General features: G+C 43.9%; 2 protein-coding genes across 5 annotated transcripts; both read left to right on the top strand.

The window, feature by feature from the left end:
* Nucleotides 1-349: 349 nt before the first annotated feature.
* Nucleotides 350-8912, top strand: LOC118367906 (probable 28S rRNA (cytosine-C(5))-methyltransferase). 4 transcript variants are annotated; one of them, XM_052494872.1, is made up of 16 exons: nt 350-498; nt 1247-1374; nt 3295-3337; nt 3434-3501; nt 3637-3890; nt 4048-4246; nt 4391-4590; nt 4727-4816; nt 5007-5094; nt 5252-5392; nt 6756-6895; nt 7013-7102; nt 7214-7336; nt 7517-7614; nt 7715-7851; nt 7960-8912. In XM_052494872.1, the coding sequence occupies exons 2-16, from the start codon at nt 1269-1271 to the stop codon at nt 8427-8429; spliced, it is 2247 nt and encodes a 748-aa protein (XP_052350832.1). In that variant the 5' UTR covers nt 350-498; nt 1247-1268; the 3' UTR covers nt 8430-8912. The 4 variants fall into 4 exon arrangements, with proteins under 4 accessions (XP_052350832.1, XP_052350831.1, XP_052350834.1 ...); XM_052494871.1 differs by having other exon boundaries at nt 410-428; XM_052494874.1 differs by lacking the exon at nt 350-498 and adding an exon at nt 522-592.
* A 205-nt stretch (nt 8913-9117) lies between these two features.
* On the top strand, nt 9118-12943 carry LOC118373950 (inhibitor of growth protein 4-like). Its single transcript, XM_035760284.2, has 8 exons — nt 9118-9195; nt 9485-9556; nt 10062-10228; nt 10324-10438; nt 11033-11147; nt 11290-11434; nt 11574-11635; nt 12584-12943. The coding sequence occupies exons 1-8, from the start codon at nt 9159-9161 to the stop codon at nt 12621-12623; spliced, it is 753 nt and encodes a 250-aa protein (XP_035616177.2). The 5' UTR covers nt 9118-9158; the 3' UTR covers nt 12624-12943.
* The last annotated feature ends 234 nt before the right edge of the window (nt 12944-13177 follow it).

Below are 13177 nucleotides of genomic sequence, written 5' to 3'. Positions count from 1 at the left end.
TTTAGGAAGTGATGTCACTGAGTACTACCCCTATATATGTAGGACCTTCCACCCCCACCTGGGATATGGATGCCTGATGAAGACTTAAGGGTCATAACGTTGTTATAAATATCACCTGGGAGCATGAGCAGCAGTGTGCAGCGTTTTCCTATCTGTTTTCCATCAGCTCATGAAAAATGGGACCAACACTTTACATGTTGCGTTTCTATTTTTGTTCAGTATATAATCGAACATTTTTGATTATTCTCTCTGATTGTCAATGTCCCAGGAAAATAACATATTATTAATCGGGACAACGCATCCAACTGAAAAATTGTCATGTAGGTCTACACGAAACAAAATGAGCATTTTGCCTTCGTATATCACATGCGCCGGAAACGCATGGTTGTTTCTTCCGGGAATCAACGTGTGCGAGGAAAAAACCACATGTGCGTAAATTTGATCTGTTAACTGGAATCAAGGATCGAATAAATACATTATACTTTAACTATTGCAAAGGTGGGTTTTGGAGAGTTGTCGTAAAGATAAATGCCGTGATTGTTTGTGCCATACACAAGTGAATGGACAAGTCATGGTGACGGACTTGCACTGCGTATGTGATATCAAATTCCAGCGAACTAAAATTCTTTACCGCTCATAGCAGCATCATGTGATGAATTTTGGGTTGTCTCTAGAATGCAACTCGTTTGTTTTTAAAAGAAGTCAACGTGTCGTTAGCTAATTACCGGCACATCATCATACTTGAATATAGGGGGATACCATTGATGGATAACTTTAGCATGCGTGGAAAAGTGTACTATAACATTAACAGTTGTCAACTAGTTAGCTCGATAGCTACCTAACATTCTTATGACGAGAATGCAGATTTGTCATGTGAAAAGGACGTTCCGCGTATTATAATAACTTACGTTACATGTTACACCGTGATGTAAGAGACAACTTTTTTCTATTTCACATAGCTTTTTATTTTTCCACGTCAGTGCTGGTCAGAGTTAGGAGGTGATATGTTCTCAGGAGCATTTTCAGTAAACACTTGAGGTTAAGCTGATTTGTCGTCATTTACCATTTTGTTATTTGCAACATTCTTGGAACAGATTCTGAGCAACATGTTACTGAGAATATAGCTAGCTACCATCTTTCAGAGCTGCCAACGGTGCATAGTTATTAGTGACTACTTTAATCCCATTCTGATCCTATGCCTTTGTGTTTAAATCCAACATGATCACGAGCTATATCTTCTCTCCAGACTACCTGTGTTGGTGTCAGTCATGGGCAGGAAGTTGGATCCCACCACGTATGTGAAGAAGGGGCCGGGGCGGAAGTCCAGGAAGCAGAAAGGAGCAGAGACTGAGCTGGCCAAGTTCTTAACGGATGGTGAGAGGGATGCTATTATAACATACAGCTTCTGAAGACATTTACATTTAACATTTTTACATTTAAGTCATTTAGCAGACGCTCTTATCCAGAGCGACTTACAAATTGGTGCATTCACCTTATGACATACAGTAGAATAGTCACTTTAAAATAGTGCATCTAAATCTTAAAGGGGGGGGGGGGGTGAGAAGGATTACTTATCCTGTCCTAGGTATTCCTTAAAGAGGTGGGGTTTCAGGTGTCTCCGGAAGGTGGTGATTGACTCCGCTGTCCTGGCGTCGTGAGGGAGTTTGTTCCACCATTGGGGGGCCAGAGCAGCGAACAGTTTTGACTGGGCTGAGCGGGAACTGTACTTCCTCAGTGGTAGGGAGGCGAGCAGGCCAGAGGTGGATGAACGCAGTGCCCTTGTTTGGGTGTAGGGCCTGATCAGAGCCTGGAGGTACTGAGGTGCCGTTCCCCTCACAGCTCCGTAGGCAAGCACCATGGTCTTGTAGCGGATGCAAGCTTCAACTGGAAGCCAGTGGAGAGAGCGGAGGAGCGGTGACGTGAGAGAACTTGGGAAGGTTGAACACCAGACGGGCTGCGGCGTTCTGGATGAGTTGTAGGGGTTTAATGGCACAGGCAGGGAGCCCAGCCAACAGCGAGTTGCAGTAATCCAGACGGGAGATGACAAGTGCCTGGATTAGGACCTGCGCCGCTTCCTGTGTGAGGCAGGGTCGTACTCTGCGGATGTTGTAGAGCATGAACCTACAGGAACGGGCCACCGCCTTGATGTTAGTTGAGAACGACAGGGTGTTGTCCAGGATCACGCAAGGTTCTTAGCGCTCTGGGAGGAGGACACAATGGAGTTGTCAACCGTGATGGCGAGATCATGGAACGGGCAGTCCTTCCCGGGAGGAAGAGCAGCTCCGTCTTGCCGAGGTTCAGCTTGAGGTGGTGATCCGTCATCCACACTGATATGTCTGCCAGACATGCAGAGATGCGATTCGCCACCTGGTCATCAGAAGGGGGAAAGGAGAAGATTAATTGTGTGTCGTCTGCATAGCAATGATAGGAGAGACCATGTGAGGTTATGACAGAGCCAAGTGACTTGGTGTATAGCGAGAATAGGAGAGGGCCTAGAACAGAGCCCTGGGGGACACCAGTGGTGAGAGCGCGTGGTGAGGAGACAGATTCTCGCCACGCCACCTGGTAGGAGCGACCTGTCAGGTAGGACGCAATCCAAGCGTGGGCCGCGCCGGAGATGCCCAACTCGGAGAGGGTGGAGAGGAGGATCTGATGGTTCACAGTATCGAAGGCAGCCGATAGGTCTAGAAGGATGAGAGCAGAGGAGAGAGAGATAGCTTTAGCGGTGCGGAGCGCCTCCGTGATACAGAGAAGAGCAGTCTCAGTTGAATGACTAGTCTTGAAACCTGACTGATTTGGATCAAGAAGGTCATTCAGAGAGAGATAGCGGGAGAGCTGGCCAAGGACGGCACGTTCAAGAGTTTTGGAGAGAAAAGAAAGAAGGGATACTGGTCTGTAGTTGTTGACATCGGAGGGATTGAGTGTAGGTTTTTTCAGAAGGGGTGCAACTCTCGCTCTCTTGAGGACGGAAGGGACGTAGCCAGCGGTCAGGGATGAGTTGATGAGCGAGGTGAGGTAAGGGAGGAGGTTTCCGGAAATGGTCTGGAGAAGAGAGGAGGGGATAGGGTCAAGCGGGCAGGTTGTTGGGCGGCCGGCCGTCACAAGACGCGAGATTTCATCTGGAGAGAGAGGGGAGAAAGAGGTCAGAGCACAGGGTAGGGCAGTGTGAGAAGACATGCTCAGTATTCCTTCACTTGCTGGGAGTACAGTGGCACTAAAGCAAAGATGCATGACTGGGAATGAGACATGAAGCTTTAGAGGTTGATGCTCACTAACTATGCTTGTCATTTGCAGAGGATACTGCACCAAAACGACTGTCAAGCAGGTCCAGGAAAAGGTCAGTTTGTAATCTTTTGTATGTTATGTCGTCAATCCCTTTTTTTAAACCACTATGTAATGTGTCACTTTTGCTGAAGATGATGATGTTTTGTAGAGCTGGGAAGCGAGCTCAAGTGACCAAAAAGCCCAAGGAAAGCACTGAGAAGGAGGAGCCAAAAAAAGGTAAGTTACTGTTCATTTGTAAGCATTGGGGGGGGTAAGTCACCCCAGTCCATGTGGATCCAGAGTCAGACAGCCCCATCCATTCACTGTGAATGTCTATGGGGATTTCATTGGTTTGTTTCCCCTGTTCTCAAGGATTCACAGATGAAAACAGTGAATGGCTGAAGCCAGCAAAGAGGAAGCGTGAGGTCGGTCAATCAGATAACGAGGACGACAGTGACAGCCAATGGGAGCAGGAAGAGGACGAGGGACAAGAGGGAGGGGAGAACAATAAAGGGAAAAAACTGCTAATTGAAGGAGACGGTGACGATGATGACCTGGTTGATGACTACGGTGCATTGGAGGACAGCAGTGAAGGAGAGGGAGAAGTAGATGGTGATGGAGAGGAGGTATGTGAAACTATTCACTGAATTTATGTGTCCAGGACATGTTCTAAATAGCAAAACAATGTTAGTCCTTCAAAGTTCTTACTGTTGTTTAGCAAGGTCCTGAATCTTTGTCTGTTGAATCATCTGCTCCGTACTCCTCTTTTCATCCCTCGTTCAGCTGCTCCCCATCGAGCGAGCTGCCAGGAAGCAGAAGAAGCTGCAGGAAGCAATGGGCCAGGAGAGTGATGATGATGATGATAATGAAAATAAGGGGAAGACTGGAGATGAAGACATGGATGAAGATGACACGGTACAGGCTAATTTAGATGATATGGACAAATTCATACTACCTGGAGCAGAGGAGATTGCAAAAGAGGGTCAGTTTAAAGCTTAGATTTGTACTTTTTTAGATTTGACAGTTCTGCTTTTTGTTATGCCTGTTTACACATTGCTACATGTTCTTTATCAGTGCCTGTGGACTCCATCTGTACTGAGTTTCTTTCTCTCTCCTGTGATTGCAGGTGTTTTGCTTGTAGACCTGCAGACCATCCACCAGAGAATAAAGGACAACGTGGATGTTCTCTCTCACTTTGCTACCAAGAGGGAGGAGGGGAAAGAGAGAACAGAGTACCTCTCTCTCCTCAAAAAGGATCTTTCCACTTACTACAGCTACAACAATTTCCTCATAGACAAACTGCTGGATATCTTCCCAGTGTCAGAGGTATGTGTCATTGCTTTGTTCTCCCAAATGTCATAGAAACACAAAATGAACAGGAATCTTTGGAAGGTTACGTTTTGTTGTAACAGTGTTGTCATCATGCTGAACTTAGGCTTCCCTCGTTTTATGTGCTTTGTAGCTGATTGATTTCCTGGAGGCCAATGAAATTCAGCGACCTGTCACCATTCGGACCAATACACTGAAGACAAGGAGGAGGGACTTGGCTCAGGTAACAAATCTATTTCAAGTTGGATCAAATAAAGGTGCCCCAAATCCACCCCTAACCCCTAGGCATTTGTGTATCTCTGAAAATATTAAGACTAAAGGTCCATTTGGAATTGACCAAAGGATAATTGGATGCTATTAGTAATGCCTGTTCCTCTGCCAGACTGACCAAGTGATGTGTATGTTTGTCCCAGGCCCTGATCAACAGAGGGGTGAATCTGGATCCTCTGGGGAAGTGGTCTAAAGTGGGCCTGGTCATTTTCGACTCCTCGGTACCCATAGGTCAGTACCAGCACAGTGAAACCTTTTTATATTGTGATGAAAGATTAGAATGTTAATTCTCTATTTACTACTGTTATCGTGCTTTCTGTGTGTTATGAGTAAGTATACATTGATGAATTGATGCGTGTATACCCTAGCTGTGTTTTCTTGTTCCCAGGTGCGACCCCAGAGTACCTAGCGGGTCACTACATGCTGCAGGGAGCCTCCAGCTTCCTGCCTGTCATGGCTCTCTCTCCCCAGGAGGGGGAGACTGTGCTCGACATGAGCTCAGCTCCCGGGGGAAAGACCACCTATATGGGTGAGGATGTTAAAAATGAGAGTTGAATGACCATGATCACAATACTGTTAACTGCTGTTGGTCTCTACAATTAGCCTAACAATCAAGGGCAGCCTTTCTTGTGTTTCGACATGGGAGTTAGAATAGAAGAAAACATAATTTTGACATTTGGTTGTGCAGCTGCCGTTTTTCTCTTGCTATGTCAGTCAATAACCATGTTTCCATCCAGTTTTTATGTGAGTAAAGTCATAATATATATATATATATTACTATAAATGCCGACATCATTTGTTCGGCTGACATGGTGGGATCTTTTTGTCTAAAATTAATTGTGCGAGAAACTTCGGTGGAAACGTGACTTGGGGAAACCATGCAATTTATTAGGCTACAAATGAAATAAGTTAGGATCAACTTCACAGGGTGGTGAACTTGATGCTCCTCTCCAATAAATATCATGGGTCTTGTTCTGGTGACATGATGATCGATGCATGACTGCCGTTTGACAAATAAAACTATTCTCGCTCTCATCCATAAAAAACCCAATGTAGACGAGCCTACCCGGAATGCATCTGAGAGCGCACGTACCAAGACCAGACTAGGCACATTTGCTGTGTAACGCAACAGTTTTTGTGACAGAACTATCAGCAGAGTTGAAAAGGTGATGGAAACTTTAGATATTTATTCGGAACATGAAAACTTAAGTGTGAAAGTACATTTTGTGTGCACTACGTTACGTCATCACGGAAGTCAGTTCAGTGAAAACACACCACTTGTGGGAAAATGTGCATACTTTCTTTATGCAGACTTTGGAATATTTGTATGAAAATCTGTTGGCGCTTGTTTGGTAACCTAGTTACTGACAGTTACTTAATTAGCCATGTCAGCAAACACTTTTTAGATTGTTAAGTTAGTCTAGCCAGCTATCTAATCATGGTTGAATACTGACCGTGCACATGCCCAAGGGCCCTGACCTCCGAGGGCCCTGACCTCCGAGGGCCCTGACCTCCGAGGGCCCTGACCTCCGAGGGCCCTGACCTCCGAGGGCCCTGACCTCCAAGGGCCCCCCCATTGATTTTGTTAGGCACTCACTCAGATATCATATTAAAATGGCATAAGTCATGGCAAAGTGTGTAGAATTGCAGGAAATTAACTTTAAAACTCAAATGTTTTGCCTGCGAGGTGGGGGAGCCCCCCAACCATATCTCGCTTAGGGCCCTCAAAAGGGGGCATGTTTTCATGTGCTTCGGTCTCAGGAAAACACTTAATTTCTGATTTGGGCCCGATCCTGAAAAATATGAAGAACCCCTGATCTGGGGGCTTGACAGGCAAGACTTGTCTTTTTATTGGGTAACTTATTTATTGTGTATATGTGTGTGTCCCACAGCCCAGTTGATGAGGAACACAGGTGTGATTGTGGCCAATGATGCCAGTGCTGACAGACTGAAGAGTGTGGTGGGCAACATCCACCGTCTGGGAGTCACCAACTCAATGATCTGTAACTACGACGGGAGGCAGTTCCCCAAGGTAATGAGAGGGGTTCTTGCTCTACATGCAGTTTATACATGTACTGTATGACATAATATAAGTATGTATGTTACACCCATTGATGGTATGTTAACCTGTTGGTTACTATATTTGCAGGTCATGGGGGGGTTTGACAGAGTGCTGCTTGATGCTCCCTGCTCAGGCACAGGAGTAATCTCCAAAGACCCTGCTGTGAAGACCAGTAAAGTGAGAAAAAACCTATTATACACTACACGGGCCTTTAGATTTACAGTATACACTGGCCTTTAATGACAACTTCCTGTTCATGTCTTCCTAATCCTATGTCCTGCATCTCAGGACGAGTCTGACATCCAGCGGTTGGCCCACCTGCAGAAGGAGCTCATCCTGGCGGCCATCGACTCGGTCAACGCTGAGTCTCCCTCTGGAGGCTATCTGGTGTACTGCACATGCTCTATAATGGTGGGTACACAGTGTCACACTGATGACAAATAAACAATCTAAATTGTGGGGCTTTACTTACAATAAATCATTGCAATTCACTTTATCGTAGACTTTTTGTTGTTGGTGCATGTACAAAATGTCTGGTTAAATTCATTTGGACTAGAATAGCTGAAATTACGTAATTGACTTCATCACCAGGTGGAGGAGAACGAGTGGGTAGTGGACTACGCTCTCAAGAAAAGAAACGTCAAACTCGTCCAGACTGGACTGGACTTTGGCAAAGAAGGTTTCACCAGGTAAAGGGGTTATAAGAACACTACATTTTTCACATTCATCCAGATATACCCCCAAACCCTTTTCTCGTGCAATATGAACAAATATATTTTCTCCATTTAGATTCAAAGAGAGACGATTCCATCCCTCTCTGAAACTCTCACGCCGGTTCTATCCTCATTCCCACAACATGGACGGTTTCTTTGTGGCCAAGCTGAAAAAGTTCTCCAACATGGTCCCAACCACAGCAGTTGAAAAAGGTAAAGTAGATGTCATCTTGGATCTAATAAACCACAATGCTTTGTCCGGTATCATGGAAACATCACTTGTGTTATGTAAAACTAACATCCTGTTATTGTCACTTTCAGACGGAGAAGAGGAAACCAAGCCATCTGAGGCAGTAGAGGTTACAGCTGATTCCTCTGATGAGGACGGACCATCTAAAGCAGGGTCTAAGAACAAGTCCAAGAAGCAGAAGCCAGTCCCTGGCAAGCCAGCTATGTCACAGAAGGCCACAGCCAACGGGAAGCCAGACAAAAGCATAGGCAAGAAAACAACAAACCTAAGCACCTTGAAAAAGAATGAGAAACCAACTGGGCCGAAAAAGGCAAAGATCGCTAAGATGGATGGTGGGACTGTGAAAGTGGATGGAGAGCACAAGAAGTCCAACACAGTCAAAACAGAAGGGGAAACGACCAAACAGTCAAAGGAAGGGAGCAGGTTTGAGAAAAAGGGCGATAAACAGAGGAAATCCCCCATGCAGAGCAAGAAGAGAATGGGGAAGAACAAATTCAATAAGTTGAAGAAGCTGCTGAAAAAAGAAGAGGTTGGACAATGAACATGTATAAAATGTTTATGAAAATGAAGACTAATTATTTTGCAGTTGTCGCTAGTCAGAGAGGTCTAAGTTTCATGACAGATCAGTAATTTTCACAAAAGTTGAGCAGAGCATGTTAGCATTGTTAAATATTGCCTCCCTTCAGACTGAAAATCACTGCAGTAGGCCCTCCTTCGAGGGCCCTGAGCCTCAGCCCCTTTTGGAGTAGGTAGATGTCCCTAACCACACAGATACTGGATCAGAAATGTTTCATGGCCCTCGTGGATGATTGCTTCTAGGTTAGGAATATGGTAATATGATCCTAGCTCTGGTTGAGGGCAATGTTCTAATTTCAACTCTCATTAAGCATCACAATTTCACATTTTATTCTTTCCTTGCAATGCTATCGGTTTGTTTTAATTTCATGTTGTCTTTTGGTCAAATTGATATGTATTGTAAAGACTAATCCTTGAGACAATAAAATGTTTCAGATTGTTTGCCATATACCCCCATCTTGTGTTTATTTTTATATTACTGCAGTATTGTTGGCTGTGAATGACATCAAATATGTTATTAGATCGTTTTCATAAACAGTATGTTTAATAAATTACATTCAGTTTCTGACACGGTGCAAATACAATATCCGTATGCATTATCGATTGATAATAAAATACTGGTACTTGGATTTGATTTCGGATAAAACCAAAGAACACGTCCTCGCCGGAAGTTGTGTTGTTTACATTTTCCAAGATGGCGGCGGGAATGTATTTGGAACACTATTTGGACAGTGAGTTAATTTTCTATTTAAAGATACAAATCTGCTTATGTTTTCGATAGTTTAGCTATCAATTTGAATTTTTCTGTATGTTTAGTCAATGCATTGCAAGAAGGAATGCTTTATTTGGAGAATTAGGCCGCTAGCTACCTAGCTAAGCAACACCAACGGTCGTTTTGCCTGCTAGGCAATAGCCTAGCTAGAGTATCATCACAAATTGAATATACATTTGTTATACCAATAGTTTGTATTTTTAGTGACTATTAGTCAAAAGTTAATGATTGTTGATTTCTCATCACAGGCATAGAGAACCTGCCATTTGAACTGCAGAGGAACTTCAATTTGATGAGGGACTTGGATCAACGTACGGAGGGTGAGAAATAACACTAACTACAACTGTTACCGACCAATTCACTACTCTGCAGAGTATGTGTGAACCATGTTTACAATGCATAATAAAGTAGCAGTCATCCCACCCACAAGTTGTGCATTTGAATTGCCCATGTTGAATGTATGCAAATGAAATCTGTCTAGCCTCCATAACATTCATGTCCACGGTCCTCAACAATTTACCATTCAATGATCTAATCTTCAAACATCGTCAGGTCATATAGACCAAAAGCTGCACTAGAATTCTGTGAGGCGTCTTTACATAGCAGTACTTTGTTGAGCTTTTGAAGGGCACAGGCATGGGATTTCTTAGATCCATTCATACTTGTAAAAGCCCTAGATGCACATACTTCATTAAAAAAATACATGTTATGTGAAAGCAAGGGACACAGTAACACACATCACATAAGGCTGATATTCTCAGACAAGTGGCATCAATAAAATTGCTTATCCAAACTTCTCACTCAACCCATCTGTCTTTCTCTCAGATCTAAAGGGGCAGATAGACTCCCTGGCAAAGGATTACACATCCAACGCCAGGACCCTCTCGTCTGAACAGAAGCTTACTATTCTGAGGCAGATCCAGCAGTCGTACAGCAAAAGCAAGGAGTTTGGGGATGACAAAGTGCAACTGGCCATGCAGACTTATGAGATGGTCAGTAGTAGTACTTTGGAGCTCTGTGCTTCATTTGTATTGGAGCCTTTGTGGGTCAGTCAAATTAATCCTAAAGTGCAGTGGTTGTTCCCTAGGTGGACAAGCACATCCGGAGACTGGACACAGACCTGGCCCGTTTTGAGGCCGACCTGAAGGAGAAGCAGATAGAGAGCACAGACTATGATTCCACCTCCAGTAAGGGAAAGAAATGTACGTATTTGAAGTGTGTGTGTGTACGTTCGGGTCTGTTTCTCATGAGTGTTTGCCTTGTAGCATCTTGACACACTTCAAAATATCAGATCCTTCCGAGAAAAAACGATGGTAAATGTATTGTCATTTTGGAGTCACTTTTATTGTAAATAATAATATATTTCTAAATACTCTACATTCATGTGGATGCTACCATGATTACGGATAGTCCTGAATGAATCGTGAATAAAGAGTGAAAGAGGCATAAATATCATACACCCCCCCACAAATAGCAAATGCATCCAATAAGTTTGTACAGTCACAAGCTTGATGTAATCGTTGCGTGCTAGGAATATGGGACCAATTACCAAACGTTTTACTATTTTAATACACATAAGTGAACTTGTTCCACAGTTTTTGTTCCCCTAAATGGGGGTGACTATGTACAAAAACTGTTGTAATCTCTAAACGATTTACCCGATATGGACAAAAATACCCTCAAATGAAGCTGACCGTCTGCACTTGAACCCCATAGTCATTGTATAATTAAAAATGTAACTTATCCAATACTTTTGGAGCTCACTGTATATTTAAAGCTATGTTCTGATATTTCAGGTGAGTCCAGGGGGCTGAAAGAGAAGAAGGTGGCTAAAACTCGGTCTAAAGTGAAGAGCTCCGATGAAGATGGCAGTCCGAAGAGTGCACAGAAGAAAGTCAAACTTCTCCAGCCGTACGTTTGTTATTGTGCACTCTATCACTTCCTTCCTTGAAGACACTCTTTCATTGGCCTTAATTGTGTGTGTGTGTGTGTGTGTGTGTGTGTGTGTGTGTGTGTGTGTGTGTGCGCGCTCACCCACAACTCTCATTGTCAGGGGGGAGTTCACTGCTCCAGTTGCTAATTTTGGGAATGTGCATCCCTCTGATGTTCTGGACATGCCAGTGGACCCCAATGAGCCCACCTACTGCCTGTGTCACCAGGTGTCCTATGGAGAGATGATTGGCTGTGACAACACAGACGTGAGTTTCCCCAGAAACCTCCTCTGAGTTTCCCCCAGTGTGTGCACTGACCTGACCTATATTGTTGTGTTGATCCTGGGTCTTGAAAGCTACAGTCTGTACAGACTTCATCAAACCCCTGTGTTGATTGTTTTTGCAGTGTTCCATCGAGTGGTTCCACTTTGCCTGCGTGGGCCTGACAACGAAACCAAGAGGGAAATGGTGAGGGAATCAGCCAACCTCCACAGACTAACCATACATACTACACTCACTGGCCAGTTCATTAGATACACACATCTAGTACAGGGTCAGACCACCCTTTGCCTCGAGAACAGCCTGAATTCTTTGGGGCATGGATTCTACAAGTCAGAAACATTCCACAGGGATGTTTGTCCTGCTGACACAATGGCATCACACAGTTGCTGCAGATTGGACAGCGGTACGCAGTTGACACCAGGCAGGATGGGTCCATGGACTGCTTATACTAAATCCTTACTCTGCCATCAGTATGACTCAACAGGAACCGGATTCGTTGGACCAGGTGATGTTTTTCCACTCCTCAATCGTCCAGTGTTTGTGATCACGTGTCAACTACAGCCACTCTTGTCTGTCTAGTCTGTAATAGCCCATTCGTGACAAGGATTGATAAGTTGTGCATTCCTAGAGGCCGTTCTGCACAGCACTGTTGCTCTGCGCCGTTATTTGTCTGTTTGCGGGCCCGCCTGTTATCTTGTACGATTCTTGCCCTTCTCCTTCGACCTCTCATCAACGCTTACAGTTTTTGCTCACAGGACTGCTGCTGACTGGATGTTTTTTGTTTGTCACACCGTTCTCGGTAAACCGCAGACACTGCCGTGTGTGAAAAGCTCAGGTGGGCAGCTGTTTCTAAGATATCGGATCCGACGCACCTGGCAATGACGATCATACCGCACTCAATCGCTTAGGTCACTTGTTTTGGCAATTTTAACGTTCAATCAAACAGTAACTGAATGCCGGCTTTATATAGCAAGCTACGGCCACGTGACTCACTGTCTGTAGGAGCGATCCATTTTTATAAACAGGGTGGTATACCTGATAAACTGGCTGGTGAGTGTGTATCTTACATAACGGAAATAATGATGGGATTTTAAGGTTTACAAACTGAGTATTTCCTTTTTTCTAACTCTGCAGGTATTGTCCACGCTGCTCTCAAGACAGAAAGAGAAAGTAAGCCCCTAAGGTAGAGGAGCCAACCGGTTGTAGAGTCAGGATACTACGTTAGTAATGAAGAGAAAGTAACATGACAGTTTCTGTCCCCAGGATAGTATTACATTGTTTATCGGTCTTCTAGCATTGAACAATTGGTGCTTTATTTTTTTGTTTACTTGATTGTTCTGTCTTGGTTTAATGCAGTGTGAAGGAGATATGTGGTTACAGATGTATTTAAAATGTTTCAAAGGTTATGAGAGTTGATAGGTACGAGAGTTGCTTTGTTTTTACATTTTTATGTTTCTATTTTTTTGTAACTGAACAATAAACACTAAAATGTGACAGTTCGTGTCCATAATATTGTAGTGTGTGTTTGACTACATGTGATTGACTGGAGTGAAGTGGATTGACGTATTGTAATGGATGCAGTGTTGGACCATCGAGAACTGTTGTGCTTTCAAGTTTGTTACAGAATTTTGGATTATATTGTGTGCGCTCTAAAACACATATTTTAGCCTGACAGAGTGAGTGGGGAAATGTTAATTTAAGACATTAGCGCTTTTATCTGTGTGGTAG

The sequence above is a fragment of the Oncorhynchus keta genome, chromosome 34 (assembly GCF_023373465.1).
Source record: "Oncorhynchus keta strain PuntledgeMale-10-30-2019 chromosome 34, Oket_V2, whole genome shotgun sequence".
Classification (NCBI taxonomy): Eukaryota; Metazoa; Chordata; class Actinopteri; order Salmoniformes; family Salmonidae; genus Oncorhynchus; species Oncorhynchus keta.
The sequence above is the reverse complement of the archived record's forward strand: the minus strand, read 5'-3'. Positions and strand labels throughout refer to the sequence as shown.